Consider the following 21,556-nt stretch of genomic DNA (forward strand, 5'->3'; position numbering starts at 1 on the left):
CAAATAAGGAATAACATGGTCTCGAGGCGGGATGAAGAAACAATATCGTGCACAAGCGTTTTGAACACGTATGAGACGTTTAGTACGCTGTAATAATCGTGCACCTATGGCTGCATCCATATAATTAAATTTGGAAAGAATCAAGTATTCACATATGAGTACAAGTAGGTCTTTCTTTAAGATTCTGATGCGGTATAGTAGTTTTAGTCCATAAAAGCAACTACGAGCAATCTGAACTATATATTTTTCGAAGCGTAAGTTTTCGTCCATGAGCAAGCCAAGATTTCGGGCCTCTGTTACCCTATCCATTTGCTCTTTTTTTATGGAATGTGAGGACAAACGAGCGTACGTCACCTGGTGTTAAGTGATCACCGCCGCCCACATTCTCTTGCAACACCAGAGGAATTACAGGACCGTTGCTGCCCTTTAAGGAAGGTGTACGCGATTTTTTTGAAGGAAGCACAAGGAAGTTCATTCCACAGCTTTGTAGTACGCGGACGAAAGCTCCTTGAAAACCGCACTGTGGAGGACACACATCCAGATGGTGAGGATGATATCCTATCTTGTGGCGTGTCGTGCGAAGGTGGAAATCGGCGGCAGGAATTAGGTGAAACAGCTCTTCGGAACACTCCCCATGATAAATGTGGTAGAGGACACACAATGAAGCGATGTCTCTACGCAACGCCAAGTGATCCAGCCGTTCACAGAGCACTGTCACACCGTCAAATGGATCGAGCTGATACTGCGGTGCTCCAGACCACAGATGACAGCAATACTCTGTATGTGGCCGGCCCTGCGCTTTGTACAGCGCTAGAATGTGGGCCGGCTTGAAGTATTGCCGTGCTCTATTTATGACGCCCAGTTTCTTCCAAGCTAATTTGGCTTTCCTCTCCAGATGGCCGCGGAAATGCCAATTGCTCGAGATATAGAGACCCAGAATTCCGACACTAGGCGAGGCTGTAAGGGAAGTTTTGTCGAAGAGCGGTGATACGACAAATGGGGTTTTTTTAAGTGGTAAACGCTCAAACTGGAGTCTTCTGGGGGTTAAATTAGACATAGTTCAATTTACCCCATTCCGCGACCTTCTGAAGAGAGGATTCGATAGAGGATACAAGTTTCTCCCAGCACTGGTCGACAATTTCCCTAGAGAGATCTGCAGGGCCCGTGTATACGGCATCGCCCGTGCTGTCGTTTGCATAGTAATGTATATTGGAGGTGTCCAACAAATCATTGCAATGTGGATGAAACAGTGTGGGAGAAAGCACACAGCCTTTGGGCACTCCAGCGGGCTTCACGGGCTTGGGATTCAAGCAATAATCGTCGATAACTACTTACATAAGCTCTCGGGAAGCCCAAATGATGGAAGTTTTGCGAGAAGCGCCTTGTGCCAAACACGATCAAAGGCCTTCGCTATATCCAGGCTAACTGCGAGGCCTTCCCCCTTGCTTTTGATAGCCACCGCCCATCTTTGTGTTAGGTATACCAGAAGATCACCTGCCGATCGACCGTGGCGAAATCCGTACTGTCGGTCGTTGATCAACTGGTGACCCTCTAGGTATACCAAGTTCTTTTTTTTTATATGAGAGGGGGCAAACGGGCAAGAGGCTTACGGGATGGGGAGAGGTGAGGCAACCGCCCATGGACATCCGCAACAACACATCTCTACGCAATGCTAGAGAATCAAGCCGATCGGAGACGACTTGATCGTCGATGATTCGAGCCGCTCTTCGTTGTATGCGGTCAAATGGAAGAAGCTGGTACTGGGGAGCACCCGCCCAGAGGTGACAACAGTACTCCATGTGAGGCTGAATTTGCGCCTTATAAAGTTGCAGGCGGTGGCTTTTAGTGAAGTACTGTCTCGCCTTACTGAGTACACCAAGCTTTTTAGAGGCCAGTTTGGCCTTCTCTTCCAAGTGACCACGGAACTGGAGGTCTACTCGCAAAATCGACAACGATACATTCGGAAAGATACGATAATACTCCGAATATATCGCAACTAACCTACTCTAACAAATGTTCGAATTCCTTATCGTTTATCGTTACCATAGACTAATATTTTTTACGATGTTAGTGTGAATGTAATATGTTCAAACCTAAACATTATCTGTGCTTTGTCGCTGTGAAGTGTCCAAAGTCAAAACATAGTTTAGGCACTAAGGACCATGCCAGACTCTGCACCACCAATTTGGTATCATTTACACATAATCTAAATATTAAAAAAATATGTATTGAATATAATATGACCATTTAAAATTGAATAAATAATACAAAACTCGCAGATAATAAAATGTAAAAAAAGGTAACTCAACCCTTCTCGTCGACTTCCTATTTCTCAGGCGGCCATTTGCATTATTTCTACGCATAAACGATCAACAAAATGACTTAAATAACTTAATAGTAAAAAAATCCTCTTGAATAGTAAATCACGTATAATTATTTTAATAATATTTATTAACTATGTATATTGTATGGCAAATATATCTATACAACTTGAAACGATAATAGCATCGACAGCCTAGATGGTGTCGTTGAGATTATCGTAAAAGTGACGTTTGATTATTTGTGAAATTCGAATATTCGTCTCTGACATTTTCAACTAAGAGTAGGGCTAGGACCGATAATATCGAATAATGTTTCGTTCGTTCAATCATCGTTTCGACATTGAATACGACGTAACTAAGAGTAGGATTCGACACGACTAATGCCAAAATTTATCGAATATCGATTTTAGGAGTAGTCCCCCTGAACGTCGCTCAATATATCGACGCCAAGTATGCCAATACAGGCTGTGGCAGTTAGAGGAGTGATCTCGAATCGAGGGGATACGACAAGGGGATACCAAGAGCTGGCGGTTAGTTATGCTCTCCATATTGGAGAGCAGAATAAAAATAGTCGTATTCTGTATTATTCAGAGCGCCTATAATATTATAAAATCGCATCAAATCGGATTAGATCTGAAAGTCTGAAGATCGCTATGAGCGCCGCACTCCACCAGGCGACGGGGCGAAACCGTTGGAGACAGCTCGTTGACCAATTGAGTGTGAGTCACGATCCTCAGCAGTGAGAGAACGACTAAGAAGAATAAATAATATTATAGATAAAGTTTTCACTTCTGTCGTCTTGTCTTAAGTACACATCTCGCACCTTGTATAAAGAAGGCTTGATAACGAACAGTGATACTTTCCAGTTCGACCTAGGATGTCAGGACTGGAAGCGGTCGCTGGTGGGCACGGTGCACAATGCCGGCTTCTTCATATCCATTCCGCTGAGCGGGCTGCTCTCGGACCGGTGCGGGCGCCGCCTGGCCGTCGTGTTCGCGAGCGTGGCGTGTGGCGTGTTCGGAGTGCTCCGAGCCTTCTCGCTCAACTACCCGATGTTCATCGTGCTGGAGTTCCTGGAGCCGGCGCTCGGTGGTGGTGTCTATACAGCGTGTTTTGTTCTTGGTAACTATATAATTTCAAACTCTTTATAAATTTCATTACGATACGCACAGTATATACACATTGAACTTCTCACTAAATCCATTCAATTTCACTTATAAGATATACACAGCGCTAATGTCGCACAAAACGTCAGCTATATAGCTACAGATATACTGCTATAAGCAACAAGTGTCCAACGCGGCTAAAGAAATTTGCACTTTAAAAAATTGTCCTGTTGAGCAGCCCCATAAGTAATTTATGACCGTTAAGGGCCCACCCAGAGTGAAAGACCGCAACAATACAATATATCAATAAACAATACAATAATTCAATCTCAGCAGGAAGTTGCTACAGCTTTTGAGTTTTTTTTTTTTCACATTCCAGTTTCTATCACAATCACTCTTGTCTCCTCCACTAGTGTTGCTGAGTCACTTCTTCTGGAAAATGTCACAGAATGTGAACTAATTTTTAATTTTAGTTTTGTTGGCCTTGGAGAAATAATCAAAACTTTTTTATCTCTAGACGTGAAAAAAACTGCTGGTGTATGGGGAAATTCTGTTAAAATAATAAGTTCAATAATTGATGTCATAGCACCAAATCTTGCAATAGTCTTTAACAATTGTATTAATCATGACGTTTTTCCTGACCTTCTGAAACATAGTAAAATTACACCAATATTTAAGTCGGGATGCTCTTCTGACCCGAATAACTATTGTCCTGTGTCGGGTTTGCCAACCCTTAGAAGATCTTTTAAAAAATAATTATAAGCCAAATGCTTGCTTACTTTAACTTTTATAAGTTATTTCATTTGAAACAATTTGTCTTTACTAGGGGACGTTCAGCAACGGGTGTTGCAGCAGGTGTTGAGGTTTGAGGGAGGAATCGCAGAATGCACTTGGCATATTCTGTCATTTATCTAAGGCTTTTGATTGTGTTCAACATTCAACGCTGCTCAGGAATCTATCTCACTATGGCATAATGAACTGCACTCGATCTTCTGGTTTCATATCTAAATAATAGAATTCATAAGGTCGACGTGAATGGCAGGAGATCTCCTGGAACTCCTCTCAGTATGGGGATACCACAAGGGTCTATTCTTGGACCGTTTATCTTCCTTATCTTTATAAATAATCTTCGTAGTCTTATAGAAAAAAACTTAAGGTAAGTATTATTTGCGGAACTTCGACTTCACTGATATTCAAAGTTAAAAGAAACCAACTTATGTATGACGAAGTAAACCATATTCTATCTGACGTCGTGTACTGGTTTAGCGAAAATATATATATAAAAAACGAAATATATATAATTTACCGTACACAATGTTAAATTGATAGATGCAAGTCTTTGTTAAACGGAAAGGTGATAAAACCGTTGTGATCTGCTATGCTTCTTGGCATTACTCAGGATTCCAAATTACAATGGGGCCCTCATATTGAAGGATTGGCGAACAGACTTAGTTCTACAGCATACGCAGTTAAAAAGATTAGCTAAAATATTATTGTATCACAATTAACTGACATAGATACGGCGCGACTAGTTTACTTTAGTTATTTGCATAGTATTATGTCCTATGGTATATTGCTATGGGGCAACGCTGCCGATATTAATATAATATATGTGCTGCAGAATATGGCTATTCGCGCTTTTTATAACCTAGGTCCTGAAGAATCATTGGGAGCAAAATTTAAAAGAAGTGAACATCTTGACTGTTGCTTCTCAATATATTCTTGATAATGTAATGTATGTTCATAGGCACGTAAGTGAAGATAGCAAATAAAATAGACAGCTGGAATATTGGAAGTATCTAAATGAATTAGTACTTCTGCTACAACAAGATTTAATAACAACCTAGATGACAAATACCGCAACAGTCGCGAAAGCAGCCAATACATAAAAAAAATGTATGTGTTGGCTGGTTTTTTGTTTTCGCTCGACAGCGATACTACGCCGCGCCGCGTCGGTGCACAATAATACACTGTCTGCCTTTCTAACAGTTGACAACGTTCAACTTGGCCTGTGCCTTTCCAAGGGCAATCGAATTTCTGGCAACACAAAAACCTTAATACAATACGTGCTTATAACATTGCGTAAACACCAACAAAACTTGTAGTAATTTGTTTAAAGAACTCCTTTACGTGTCCAAATGTTATGAGTTTTTCTTGATTGCCAATAAGCTAAGCTTTGTCTTTCACCAATTCACCTTTATGTGTGTCTTAATTTCTTATGGTGGCATTTCACATCGCTATTTGGTGTTAGCGTATGTTTTAGGCTTTGTTCGCTACATTATATATTCATGTTGAAATCTGATTAACAGGAATAGACGAGTCTTCATCATTCATCTTTAATTGTCATTCTCAGCATCGTTCATGCACAGCGAATGTGCTGAACATGTAAGAATATTTTTGCTATAATCGACTATAATAGATATTATATACATATAGATAATATAGTAGAAAGCATCGAACGAAAATGGACGTGTTGAGTGCAGAGGTTTATTATCTCCATTGTGCTAATTACCAGTAATGTTATGTGTACATAAAACATGTATAGGTAATGTACTATATAGGATAGCACGATGTGTGGACAGGAAACGGACGTAACGGCTTCTGGAGAGCAAAGCCAAATTGGCTTCAAAGAAACTGGGCGTCATAAATAGAGCACAGTAATACTTCAAGCCGGCCCACATTCTAGCGCTATACAAAGCGCATGTCCGGCCACATATGGAGTATTGCTGTCATCTCTGATCTGGCGCACCCCAGTAGGTACCAGCTCAATCAATGGATCGAGTCAAATGTGACTGCGTGCAACGCAGAGCAACTCGAATTGTCGGGGGCCTAGTGCTCTGTAAACGGCTGGATCACTTGGCGTTGCGTAGAGACATCGCTCCATTGTGTATACAGATTTCCGGTAACATGTACCTATAAAAAATATTGTTTATTTACGTTTTGAAGCTACATTGTAATTTAAATTATGTACATAATACATTTTTGAGTCTTCATGGGACAGCTCTTATTTTTCTTCTAGGAGGCTTCTATGCACAGCATGTGAAGTAGTGTGCAACCATTGTTCGTGGTTTGGTTTGAATTTCACCTGAGCTAGAGCATGAGTCCTGGCCTCTGGAGCATTGACTTTGAATACCGAAAATTCACTCAACTTATAACCGTTTTTATCTAAATTAATATAACTAAGTTCTACAATTAATACTTCGGTCCCTGCACCCGGGCCCTACTCACCACCCTCCACCATGCCCAAGGTCACGAGGTGACGAGCGCAATATTACGATACCGCACATACATAATTTCGGGTTTTTCGCTAATTCTAAGCGGCACTGCATGGTAATGGGCAGGGCATATCAATTAACGTTATGTGAACCTCCTCTTCATCTTTCCACTTTTTCTCATAAAGAAACCTAACTATTGTACCAAGATTTATTTAAAGCATTAGTCTGTCAATGAAATTAAAATAAATTAATAAAACATGAAGAAGTTGAGCATTTACTGTGACAGGTGCAAGGAGTCGAGTTTATGATAGAAGGTCATGGAGTAGTCATTTGTCACTTCAATAATCATTAAGATTTATAGCAGACATGGCATAATAATTACATTTATTCGTAGGTAATGAATAAAATACTTGATGATTGCAATTTTACTCATTGTTTCCGTGTTGCAATTGAAAATAGTCTGTGATATATCAGACAAGTAACAATATTTATAAGTATCAGCTGGCCGGCTCGATCACTTGGCGTTGTGCAGACATGTTGCTTCATTATGTGGTGCCACATTTATCACAGGGAGTGTGCATTGTTGCATGAAGTGATCCCCTCTGATCACGTTTTGACCCGTATAAAAAATAGTATTGTTAAATCTATTTATGGCTGAAATATACGAGTTATAAAATATGATTCATTTAATGTATTGATGGCACTAGATTCCTTCACTTTGTACTATATATATAGTAGATCCGCAGACGTTATAATATCACATAAAAAATGCAAACCTTTTTAACAAATTTAAATGAATAGAAGTTGGGATTCCTGTTAATAATTTAAAGACTATTAATAGTGATATATAACAGTTTTGCACATTAACATACATAATAAGTTATTCTACGGTTTTGTTAATTAAAACAAATATCATTTAATTTCATTATTTTCTTTCACAATATTAGTAAAATGTAGAAAGATAGGTATTCTATAATCCATATAACTGCTTACTACTGGTAAAAAGGGTCTCTGGTTCGAGTCCCCGTGGGTGCCAATGTTTGTCTTATGACATGATAAGATAGAATAATTGTTTCCTATGCATATTATAATATGTATGTTTATTGCATAGTACTACCCATGACTTTGTTCGCATACATATAATATGTCTGAGCACGTTATAAACATCGTTGTTTCTCAAAACTTTAATAAGTGTACATTAAATGAAGATATGCAATTTCCATTTTTTCAATTTTTTTTAGCTAATGGCCACGTGTCTAAGGAATATAACTTAGAACACTTAATTGAAATCTGTCCAGTTGTTTTTCCTTGATCACGCACAAATGAATACCTCCTATCATTTTATTTATATAGATGTTTGTCTATAGAGCATCGTAAATGTCGCGGAGTCTTGCGGAAACAGGAGCCGTTAGTACTGTACCATACCACCTCCTACCACCATGATGAACATAGGCTTTGCCCAGTTTAGGGCAAGATAAATATTTGTGTTTTTAAAACTATTTTTATATTATAAATTATATCAAATGACGGACGCAGCCGTGCACTTACAGTAGTATACATTATTGTTTATTTCCTATAAAGTTACAATATACTAACACGTACACGGAACTATTGTAGGAAGTCATAACAAGGCCATCCATTTCTTCTAATGCTTCTAGATATTGGTGTCTTGTAGAATCAAGAACAAGTACAGTTTCAATATAAATCTCTATAGGTGGACATTTATAATGTGTCAGTGTATTGTTTTTCGGTCTGAAGGTCGCCGTAGCTAGTCAAACTACCGGGCAGACGAGACTTAAACTAATATTTTGGGTTTTTCAAGAATCCTGATCGTTTCAATGACCATCAGCTGAATGTGCTGCTCGCCTCGTCCATTATTATCATAAACAAAAAACTTTCTTCTACGTAAGTACAGCCGATCTGTAATAAACTATGCCACATCATCAGTAAGCACTTGCAACCTACTTTTGTTGAACTATTTCGTTCTCTCTGTCAAACGTCATTTTTACTTGAAGTTTAATCTTAGATGAGATACGAATCTTGAGCTTAATCAACTAATTAAAATACCAAAGTCAAAGTTTTTTATTTGCAAAAAACATTTATAGCTAAAGATGATCAAAGTTTATGTGTAAACTTAGTAGGCTTATTACGTCTTGACATACATCCAAATATTTAAGTGGTTACGTTTTATAATTAATAATAACATACCAATAATGTATATTATAAGGAAGAACAGCTTTTACTTGTTTGTTCGGATGCGCTCATTTCTGGCTGTCAAATACGGTACTGACAATAATTTATAACATAGAAATGTTTGAAAAAGTACATCGTTGACGAAGACGAGAAAGTTACTGATTCTCACGAGCGTGTACTTTGTAGGCACGATACGAAGCCGAGGGCCTCAATACAACAGCTGAGTAGTGGAATCGCATTTTACCTTATAGTGCTGCACGTTCGTGTAGACAAATTATAATAATCTTAGCAAATAGATTGCGAATATCAATTGAGCAAATTGAACTATTTTGACAAATTTAAAAAAAAATAATTGAGCCTGACGTATCGTCAGTCAAAATATTCAATATCTTAACAAAAAAAACAATGAAGAACACGTTGCATATAGATTATTACCAGCTGACCCGACAGAATTTGTTCTATTCTTAATAAAAAAAACTCTATTGGGTGAAAGTTTGTATAATCCGTTCTTAGCTAAAAACCTAACCTCTACTCAAGGAAACGAACATTCCTACCAAATTTCAAGTCTCTACGCCGTGTGGTTCCAGAGACAATATATGGGTGGAAATCTTCTATATTATAATATATACTTAGGCTGGCCATAAATACTGTTACAATAACAAATAAACAAAATATTACATTTCAATTTGGAATCTGTCATTTATATATGATTGTTCATTGAGTTTTATCATTTTGGTGCCAATACATTGTACAATATTTTGCAATATTAAAATGGAGTGGGGTGATAAAGACAACCGAGAGAGACTGTTTGGAATGGTAGTGCCATGTTGGGTCCTAACGGACACAACCGAATTAGGCCAGCAGCGCTCCTGTGATTCCTCTGGTGTTGCAGGAGATTGTAGGCACCGGTGATCACTTACTCACAGGTGACCCGTACGCTCGTTTGTCCTCTTATGCCAAAAAGAAAATACCACTCCCCCACTTGCAACCGGCGTGAAATAGCGGCATCGCCGCTATGTTTCGTCCGGTGAGCGGGGTATCCGGTGCCCTACACCTCCCTCCTCCCCAAACAAATGGGAACACAGATTAAAATATACTACTCCAGGCTGGTTCCAGGCACTGGGCATCCACAATTAGGACCTGTACCTGATAGTGCATGCCCAGGCTGCCCCGCGTATTCCAAGGTGGCAAACCTGTAATGATTCGGGGCAAACAGAGCAGGAGGATCAAATCACCTTAATCCACATTTTCTGTGGACTTTTGCATCACCAGGGGGCTTCGCTCAAATTTAAATGCCGTCCACTTCCACCTGGAGATGGCGAAGCCAGCCCTGCTCTTTTTAACCGAGATACAGATATCCTCTATGGCTGATACATCTTACCTTTCATATATATCCGGGGGATAATTTGAAACACTCCTTTATACCGCGTGCTGGCGTGTGCACTCACGTCAGGGAAGATGTCTGATCTCGATGCCTGAGTTTTCTTGAAGGACAGGACCTATCCATCATCTGGCTGCGTGTAGACTGCGACGACCATCCGCGCGAATCTACGCATGCCTGTGTAGGTCCCATAGCGGTAACGCAGAGACTGACAGGTTCCTCGAGCACATCCAAATGGCTACAGATTCCGTGTTGGAGCAGATCCCCACTGCAAAGATCGTGTTTCTTGGCGACTTTGGCGATTTTAACGCCCAACACGCCGAATGGCTAGGCTCACGTACCACCGATCAAACAGGGAGATCTGTTCACGACTTCACCTTCGCATATGGTCTGACGCAACTGGTTATTGCGCCTACGCGAATCCCAGATGTGGAATATCATACACCTTCACTGTTGGACCGTCTGTTGACATCACATCCGGACCCTCCCCTGGGGTCGTCAGACCACTGCCTGATCCGGAGCACCGTGCCGATCACGCGCTTAGCACGGCCCCGCTTCTTCGGCTGTCGCCGCGTGTGACACTATAGGTCAGCAGAGTGGGATGGGAATATTCATTGCTATGCATACGACAGCACAGGGTATGCTTCCTACACCGGCCGAGCCAACATGACCCGGGAAAGCGTCGACGAGAACCGGAACAAACTTGTGTCTGAAATCGAGACTATGCTGTGCAAAGTGTCCCAATGGGGCCGACAAAATTTAGTCCAATTCAACCCCAAGAAGACACAAGTTTTTGCGTTCACCACGAAAAAGTCCCCTTCCTCCTATCCCCTCGAACCCCTCCCCGTCTAACTGCCACAGCCTGTATTGGCATTCTTGGCGTCGATATATCGAGCGACGTTCAGTTCCGTGGTTACTTAGAAGAGAAGGCCAAACTCGCCTCTGAAAAGCTTGTTGTACTCAGTAAGGCGAGACAGACTTCACTTAAAGCCACCGCCTGCAACTATATAAGGTGCAAAGGCCTCACATGGAGTACTGTTCTCACCTCTGGGCGGGTGCTAGGGAGCACCCACCCAGTACCAGCTTCTTCCATTTGACCGCATACAACGAAGAGCGGCTCGCATCATCGACGATCAAGTCATCTCCGATCGGCTTGATTCTTTAGCGTAGCGTAGAGAAGTGGGTTCTCTCTGCAACTTCTGCCGCATTTATCACGGGGAGTGCTGTTCGGGTTGATGCCAGCGGCCAAATTCCACGTTGACGTCTGGCATTCCACAACCACGAGTTTTGCACGAAATTTCTTTCCTCGCACAGCCACTTTGTGGAATCAATTACCGGCTGCAATTTTTCGGAACCGATACGACATTAGGGACCTTCAAGAAAAGAGCATACTCACACCTTAAAGGCCGGCAACACATCTCTTCACACCTGATGTTGCGGATGTCCATGAACGGTTGCCTCACCTCTGTCCTTCCCGTGAGCCTCTTGCCCGTTTGCCCCTTCTTCTTTTTTTTTAATATGACTTAGGACTTGCAACCTATAAGAGACTGGTCATTTCTTTACTGATAATTTAGAAAGCTCATATCATAAAGCTCGGTCTTCGCAGTCTTGGTTAGAACGTTTCGAACTTCATCAGAGCTGAAGACTGGCCGTCGTCTTGTCCCGATCTAAATCCGTTGGATTATGATTTTTTGTCAATTTTAGAGAGCCGTACTCTCTCGCTCTTAACGCCATGATAATTTGGAGTCCCTAAAATAATCCGTACGATTGGCAGTAAATAATTTTCCCATGCGTGCGTGCTTCTATTGATAACTGGCCTCAACGTTTAAAGGACTGTATTGCAGCCAATGAATACCAATTCAAATAAGCTTTTATATTTTAAATTGTTTTATATTTATAAATTAAACTAACACACAGAAAATTAATAAATGTAATTTGTTGTGAAATGTTTTTTTTCCTTTGTTTCAGTATTTATGGCAAGACTAGGTATACAGATTATACAAATTTTCCGCAGGCTTATGCCGTCGTGGACGACGCACCTTCGACCCATTTGTCAGAACAGTACAAAGACACTTTCCTAACGGCTGTAGTATTAATAATTTAACCTTTAAACTGTGATTGCGACTATCACTAACTAATTACTTGTACACACGAGTGACCAAACACAGCTAATTCACTTTAAATAGCCGTTCAATCAACTACTTTCAACAAATTTCACTTGTTTTTACAGATATGATTGCCAAGACTTGGGTAGAAGCTAATACCATAAAAATATATTTTAAAGACATTAAAGAAAAAATTGAGTTAATGAATTTGTTTAATTAGTCGTCGCCACAGGTCGTCGCGTCTTCTTATTCGCTTTACTTTCGTTCTATATTTAAATTACATCCCATGCTAGCGCTCTCAATGAAGAGGAAAATAAAACGAATTAACGAGACTCTATATATCTTTAAAAAAAACCAAAGCTCTTAACGCAAAGCAAGCACATTAATTCTAAGTTCGTCCACAGTGAAATGTTTAACATTTTCCTCGGGGCGTGTTCCGTAATCAGTACTAAATCTTATTTTCCAGGCAGGAATTTAAATTAAACAAGAAATCTCGGATCGGGACTTATTAAATGATAATACAGAAACTCGCTCCTTTGATATCTAACACCTCTCACTTGTTTTCAGGGGTTTGTATCTCTAAAAGAGAAACTGTATCTTTGTGTGTATCTTTCATGTAGGCTTCTTAATAACTTATATTTTAATTGTTTCGACCTTTATGTTATTGTAAGATATGTTATTAGCTATTGTATTATATTGATATCATGTTTGGTTGAATTATTGAGCTTGTCACTTTTCTTCTCAACATAAGCAGCATTATGTATGTTTTATATTAAATGACTATTGAAGTGTTTTTATTTAACCTTTGATCGGATTATGGCAGATAGCTCATTTTGTAGGGAGAATCCCAGTATTTTGCAGAAATAAATTAGGTGTTACCAAGAAAACATAATAAGTCAAAAACATTATGGCTCATATTCCAGAAGTGAGTATTAAACATTCTTTTTTGTTATTTGGTTGAGTTCTCGTATCAGGCTGCGTCATGCTCTGCTTGTAGCGGCGCGCGACTCAATAACTCTAAAGTATTCATTTTTTGACTTACCTACTTGTGTAAGACATTACTTTTAACCTATTTGACGTAACGTATTTTTTACGTATTTGACGTTAGAGCATTTTTGTTGCGTCACTTTACATAGATATTAATATGTTGTAGTTGTAATGATTTTTAAAACGATGAAGCTGTAAATGTTGATATGAAAGTATGGCAATGAGTTTCTTGCCACTTCTTGTATGACATATAAGCTCAACCTTTTGAGAAGTTGCGGTCCTAAATTTAAAAAGAATTCTTGACATTCATAAGTGTCATTTCATTGACCTACGCGAATAAAATGATATTAAAACCGTGATCAAGTGTATTCTGTCTCCTATTGCACAGGTATGAACATAGCAACCAACACACTGTATTATGGTTTACATATTGGTATACGGTCCTTCATATAATATTAACTTTTAACTCATAATAGTTGTTACCTCCTCCTTACCTAAAGAAAAGTTTCAAGAATACCTAACAAAAAGCAATTAACATTTAATCCTAGTTAATTTAGTTGTCCTTTTAATTTGCGTGCCATAGAGTCTAAGCACTATTATTCCATTCATGGTCCTCACGGATGTATAGTCAATACTCAATTTTGCAAGTAATCGCATGACAACACCCTGCTCATCCACGGTCAACTAGCCAACCTTCATGGGACACGGCTCAATAGCCATTTGTAACTAATTACACTTTTTGCGAATCAACTCTTCCGGCGATTCTATTGCCATCATCATCTATTTTGGGACTGAAATCATAATTATTGTGAAACGTTAATATGGTGCGTGTTTTTTGAGGGATCTTTTCCTTTAGAACTTGTTCGACAAACATCCTACTGTGCTCGGGGCAGTGTCATGAGGTGAGTTTTTACACAGACCTACTAGTTAAAACTAGTTTTTTCTGTTCCGTGGGTTTTTACCTTCACTGAGTTATGGCGAGAGACGCGATGGCTGGTTCGTGCATGATACTCGTGTACAGACGCTGCTTTTGGTACATAGTCGATCCTGGATCTCTGCTCTGCTGAATGTTCCATATTTCTTTGAATCTATTTCACATGTGAAAAATAATCGTATGATAAATACGTTTTCAAATTGAAATTCAAATATTTTTATTCAAAATAGAATATAAAATAGCTATTTGAAAGTCAGAAATTACCACCCATTCCAAAAGAATGCCTCAGACCTGAGAAGAACGAGAGCAACAAACTCAGCGGGCGTTTTTTTCATAAAAATGGTTACATGGTTTCAAAGTAATATCGTACAATTAAACTTATTATCTAATAGACTGAAGGCGGTCGCTCCATTCCCAATATGTGTTATCATTAAGAAACTAATTTATGTTTATTTATTTATTTTATTAACTAATTAATTTATTTATTATTTATATATATTATAATTAAATACATTGTTCTACATGCCTAATATAAATTTACAGTCTCAATCTTAAAAACAGAAACAAAGAGGCACCTTTAGATTAAATTCCTCTAGGATATGGATGGCTCACTAGGAAACCCTGTGCAGAGCCAACCAGTGATTACCGTCTGCTATGTAATTTTATATAATGTTAATAATTAATGAAATACAACTAAGACTGACACTTAAACAATATTTATCTAAGTAACTTTAAAGCATACCTATCTTATAATAAGAACTGCATAAAATTAAAAATAAATAAAATTAATAATAATAGATAAAGCAAATAGTTATATAGATAAAGCAAAGATATAAACAAATATTCATAATTAAATACATAAAGTTATATTAACTTTGAGTTAATAATTTTCTCGGTTTCATCATAGCTTAACTGTAAAAGCCACTCTCGTACTGTAGATCTTACTTTGTAAGAAGAGAGGTCCGCAATTTTTATTTTATTATTATGTTATAGTAACCTTTACCACAGAAACGTTTTTTAATTTTTTTTTTAATATCGTAATAAGTACTTTTCTTTTGAACATTTTCTGCGATCTTGTTGAAAAAGCATATACATCGCCCCACAAAAGACTTAACTCAGCCGAGAAGTAGGCATTATACGTTTATGTCTGTTTCTGGTATTAACATTATCATTATGACAGTTTCTAGCAAATTCACTTATGTGCCTATGAAGATAAATTACATTATCAAGAATATATTGAGAAGCACCAGTCAAGATGTTAAATTCTTTAAATTTTGCTCTCAATGATGCCCCATTGTAATTGTTTATTGGTGCATCTAATGTTTTTCAATTTAATCAAGTAAGTCGAACATTTAAGTATTGTGTTATCATACTTAATATTCATAAAATTATTATTTTTGTAAAATTGTGAAGCTTTTCTAATAAATATATATTAAAAATAGTGACGATGAGTTTCTTGCCACTCTGGGTGGTATTTAAGTGACATTTTGTATTCGCTTATGAATAGTTCATTTTCAAAATTACTACATAAAGATATAATATTTATTTAATTAGTGTCAGTTGATACAAAATGCAATATACTACTCGGACGAATCACAATATTACATCTGGCTCGATCTTGACAGTCGTCTTGCGAGGGCATTAGCGATAGTAGACTTGAATTACTCATTAAAATTATTATAACACTGTTTAAAATTAAAAGTAACCTTTTTTATACATATTTATTTATTAATAAAAAACAAATTTTACGTGGAGGTTTCTAAGCAATAAAAACCACTGAGGTTTGTACGATTGCTAAATTTAGTCTACACCAACAGAGTTAAATTAACAAAAGAAAAAATAGTTCACAATCCTTAGAAACTTAGCTATAGAGACAATACTTATAATTTTACAAATACATAAAAGTATATAAATAATATAGTACTTGATACAAATAATAGTTAAGCACGATAAGTTGATCGGTGGTCAGTCAAGTCTTATAAAGTATTTTTTAAATTTGTCTCAGCCAACGAGTCGGTCAAGTCACGTGGCAGTTTATTAATCAGTCTAGGTACTATGTAAGCTGTTGTTCTTTCACCGAACGTATTGGATGCCCGAGGCATATTCAGCCGGTGTAGACTAACAGCGCGCGTATACACGGGGTGATCTATGGCTGTTTTTAATTTATTATTAAAATAAATTTCTTTTAGTGTTGAATATTCAATTTGCTTAAATATTGCCAACACTTGACAATGCTTAAAAAGCCCACTTTCGTTACCCTGAAATTTAAGTTTAATTTGATTTGATACTATTTTTTTAATAAGAATTTGAATATGAATTCTATTAATTTTGTCAAAGTACGAATTGTAAGTACGACCGTAACTGCTCAGTCCATACTGAACGTACGATTCGGCTAACGCGTTATAGCGCATTATTTTGACTTTATAGGGTATGCGATTTTTAAGAATTGAGATACTTGCAAGGAATTCTCTAAGTTTGTTGCATACATAGTCCACTCCATTTAAATTTATCATCTATTATTAACCCAAGATATGTGTCAGATCTAACTATTTAAAAATTATTAAAATTACTCAACTTAACATTAACAATTGATTTGCACTTACATATTAGTTGGTTGGTTATTCTAATGAAATGAAATGAAATGAAATGATTTATTTGTATGAATCGTGGTAACAAAGTTGTTAACAATTAATTGGTGTACAGCAATATTGGAATATTATATTTAATTTATACTTATACATCATTAATACACATAACATAGCTTTAATTCAATAATATAATATAAAATAAACATTAGTTTTCCTCTTAACTGACGCAATATAACCGTGGTATGCAGTAAGTGCAGCATTAAAGGATACAGTTTGTCTGAGCCTTCTTAAAGCGAAAACGAACTTATTTATTTTGCCTGCCACTGTATCACATTGAGCTTTTCAGTTACAATTGCAATCTAATATAAGGCCTAAAAATTTTATTGTGTTTGTTTCTTTAATTGTTTGGTCACTGTGTGTGATATTTAGAGATTTATGTATTGTTTTATAATTAGAAAATTGTATATATTTAGTTTTTGTCATATTAGCGAATAAATTATTCTCATTGAACCATGTAAATATAGTTTCTAAATTTTTAATAATAGTCATATTATATTTTTTTTTTATGGCATAGGAGGACAAACGAGCGTACGGGTCACCTGGTGTTAAGTGATCACCGCCGCCCACACTCTCCTGCAACACCAGAGGAATCACAAGAGCGTTGCCGGCCTTTAAGGTGTACGCGCTTTTCTTGAAGGTACCCATGTCGTATCGTCCCGGAAACACCACACAAGGAAGCTCATTCCACAGCTTCGAGGTACGAGGAAGAAAGCTCCTTGAAAACCGCACTGTGGAGGACCGCCACACATCCAGATGGAGGGTGTGATATCGTAACTTGTGGCGTGTCGTGCGAAGGTAAAATTCGGCGGCAGGAATCGGGTTGAACAGCTCTTCGAAACACTCCCCGTGATAAATGCGGTAGAAGACACACAATGAAGCGACGTCTCTACGCAGCGCCAAGTGATCCAGCCGTTCACAGAGTACTGGGTCCCCGAAAATTCGAGCTGCTCTGCGTTGCACGCGGTCAAATGGATCGAGCTGATACTGGGGTGCGCCAGACCAGAGATGACAGCAATACTCCATGTGAGGCCAGACCTGCGCTTTGTAGAGCGCTAGAATGTGGGCCGGCTTGAAGTATTGCCGTGCTCTATTTATGACGCCCAGTTTCTTTGAAGCCAGTTTGGCTTTGCCCTCCAGATGGCCACGGAATTGGCAATTGCTCGAGATTTCGAGACCCAGTATTCCGATACTAGGCGAGGCTTTAAGGGAAGTGTTCTCGAAGAGCGGTGATACGGCAAATGGGGTTTTTTTAGTGGTAAACGCGCAAACTTGAGTCTTCTGGGGGTTAAATTGGACAAGGTTCAACTTACCCCATTCCGCGACCTTCTCGAGAGAGGACTCGATAGAAGACACAAGTTTCTCCCGGCACTGGTCGACGTTTTCCCGAGAGAGACCTGCATGGCCCGTGTATACGGCATCACCAGTGCTGTCGTCTGCATAGCAATGCATGTTGGCGGTGTCCAACATATCATTGATATGCAGAAGAAACAGCGTGGGAGATAGCACACAGCCTTGGGGCACTCCAGCGTTCACGGGCTTGGGATTCGAGCAATTACCGTCGATAACGACCTGTATGCTGCGCCCAGTGAGGAAGCTGGAGGTCCACTTGCATAAGCTCTCGGGAAGCCCAAATGATGGAAGTTTTGCGAGGAGCGCCTTGTGCCATACACGATCAAAGGCCTTCGCTATATCCAGACCAACTGCCAGGCCTTCCCCCTTGCTTTCAATAGCCGCCGCCCATCTATGTGTTAGGTATACCAGAAGATCGCCAGTTGACCGACCATGGCAAAAGCCGTACTGCCGGTCGTTGATCAACTGGTGACCCTCAAGGTATACCAAGAGCTGGCGGTTAATTATGCTCTCCATGATTTTGGAGAGTAGGGAGGTAATAGCAATAGGCCTGTAGTTTGCCGGATCCGAACTGACTCCTTTTTTTGGGATCGGATGGACAAGGGCTGACTTCCATGAATCAGGGACTACGCCTTTTGAATAAGAGTGCCGGAATAAACGCGTTAGCACCGGCGTCAACTCAGGGGCACACATTCTAAGCACGATTGGAGAAATGCCATCCGGCCCGCTCGACTTCCTGACGTCCAACGAAAACAGAGCTCGCCTAACAGTTTTCTGTCGGAACTGTACTTCAGGCATGGAGCTCTGACACCGCAGGATGGTCGGCGGTGTTTTTCCGTTGTCGTCAAGAGTCGAGTTGGAGGCAAAAAGAGTGCACAGGAGATCAGCTTTCTCTTTTGCCGTATGGGCCAGGGTGTCATTCCTCATGTGCAACGGCGGCATGGACGGCTGGTTGAAGTTACCAAGAGCAGCTTTCGACAACGACCAGAACTTGCGTCTTCCGGTCGGGTAACTGGAAAGCTACTCGTCAATTTTGACGACGTGCTTCGATTTCGCACGGGCGATTTGCCGCTTAAAAAATCTGGAGGCACGGTTATATTTCCTCTTCAGAACTTTGCAGTTCGGATCCTTTGAGCCCAGCGCCGCAACCCAAGTTCGATACGCCTGTTTTTTGCAGTCAGATGCTGCTTTAACTGACGCATCGAACCAGGGCTGTGATCTGCCACCGATCGGTACTACAGAGCTTGGTATAAAAATATCCATGCCCTGCAGTATCACATCGGCTACTGCAACGGCGCAGGCACTAGGATCATCCGAAGGGAAACAAACCCTGCCCCAAGGGTAGGATGCAAAAAAGGAACGCATCCTATCCCAATCTGCTGACTTGTAGTGCCAAACGCGGTGGGTCGCTGGTGGTCTGCGGCGTTGGCGTCGGATAGGCGTTCCGAGAGGGGCGTCGACAGAGACCCGGTAACCATCGGGATGTGTAGTCAGCAGAAGATCTAATAAGGACGGCATGTGGCTATCCACATCCGGGAGCCGCGTCGGCGACTCAACCAATTGGGACAGACCATACGCCAATGCAAAATTATGCACAGATCGCCCTGCGTAGTCTGTGGTACGTGATCCAAGCCATTCGGCATTGTGCCCGTTGAAATCACCCAAGACTACGATTTCAGCGGAGGGGATCTGAGCAAGCACGTCATCAAATGCCGCTTGAACGCAGCCCATGAGGTGATCCGTTTCTGCGTTACCACTATGGGACCTGTAGACACACGCATAGATGCGGATGTGGTCCTCTAAATCTACGCGGAGCCAGAGAGTAGTTTAAGTTGGAGTGAATTCCCCGGATGTTACAAAAGTCCACATTAAGCGTGGAGTGGGGTGCCGTGGTGTTGCTGCCCTGTTTGTCCTGTGACATACGCGGTACTGTGCCCTCCCCAAAATACGAGGGGCAGCCCGAGCGCGAATGCTCGGGGAGGGATTCTCCGGCTCTATAAGAGCCGGTACCCTCCTGGGGTAATTTATCTATATTTTGTTTGGGGGGGGGGGGGTAGGACGGGGGGAATGGCCTCCGGTCCGCGACACTAACCTATGCGAAACATAGCGGCACTAGGCCGCTACTTCACGCCGGTATTCTGTGCGAGTGTGGTAAGTAACCCGGACGAGTCTGGCCCGATTGTGCTGACGTCATAAGACAGCAGCGTGACTCTCCCACTTTCAAAAAGCCCGTAGTCGCCTCTTACGACACCCTTGGACCTGGGACTACCCTATTCTTTTGACGTCCCGGGGCAGCACAGGGCGAATTATAATTATTTATCGCTTTATGCTCGTCAGGAATAATTATGGATATGTCATCTGCAAATAATACACAGCTATAGTCAACCACATCGGGTAAATCATTCAAATAAATTAAAGACAGTAAGGGTCCCATAAGACTTTCTTGAGGAACTCTAAATTTACTAATTAAATAGGGTGACTTGTATGTAGTCATCTCCAGTTTCTCATTTATTTTATTTATTTCTACAATTTGTTGTCTATCGGCTAAATAACTTTCAATCCATTTTAGAGCAGGGCCTCTTATACCATATTTTTCACATTTATATATTAAGATATGATGATCAACAAAATCGAATGCTTTTGACATATCAAAAAAGGTTGATATAACAGATACTTTCTTTTTAATACATGTAGTTATTTCTTCTATTAAGTAATAAGCAGCCAAAGTAGTTGATTTGTTAGCTTGAAATCCAGTTTGTTCTTTTTTTATAATATTATGTTTATTTAGAAAATGCATTATTCTTACATACATTGTTTTTTCCATTATCTTTGAGAAAATAGATATAAGAGCAATTGGGCGATAATTATTGATATCGGTTTTAGTACCCTTTTTGAGTAAAGGCTTAATAACAGATAACTTTAAGCTTTCTGGAAAGACACCCTGTGAAAAGGATATATTAATTAAGTAAGTATATGAGAGATATTGTGCTTGCAGTGTTTGAGTATATGTGTAGATATGGAATCATAACCTGTTGCCTTTGTATTTTTAAGAGAATTTATTATCTTTATACTTCGTTTTCGGAACATGGAGAGAGAAATATACTATTATTGATTGAATTTATTTTGTATTTATATTGCTTATTCCAATTATGATTACAATTTTTAGTCAAATCAATAAAGGAATTATTAAATGTTTTTGCAATGTCTAATGGATTTGTTATATCAACGTCGTTATAATGAATTAGGTCAATAAAATTTTTAGCTATCATATTATTGTGACTACCTTTTTTCTTTATTATATCCCATGTAGCTTTAA

General features: G+C 39.5%; 1 protein-coding gene across 1 annotated transcript in view; it reads left to right on the top strand.

The window, feature by feature from the left end:
• Positions 1 to 21,556, top strand: part of LOC126968804 (organic cation transporter protein-like) — a 49,949-nt gene that overhangs the window by 19,918 nt on the left and 8,475 nt on the right. Inside the window, exon 3 of the mRNA XM_050813918.1 lies at positions 3,188 to 3,443. Coding sequence (XP_050669875.1) covers positions 3,188 to 3,443 — 256 coding nt within the window. The remainder of the gene's footprint in view (positions 1 to 3,187; positions 3,444 to 21,556) is intronic.

Source organism: Leptidea sinapis, chromosome 16, assembly GCF_905404315.1.
Source record: "Leptidea sinapis chromosome 16, ilLepSina1.1, whole genome shotgun sequence".
In the NCBI taxonomy this organism is placed as follows: domain Eukaryota; kingdom Metazoa; phylum Arthropoda; class Insecta; order Lepidoptera; family Pieridae; genus Leptidea; species Leptidea sinapis.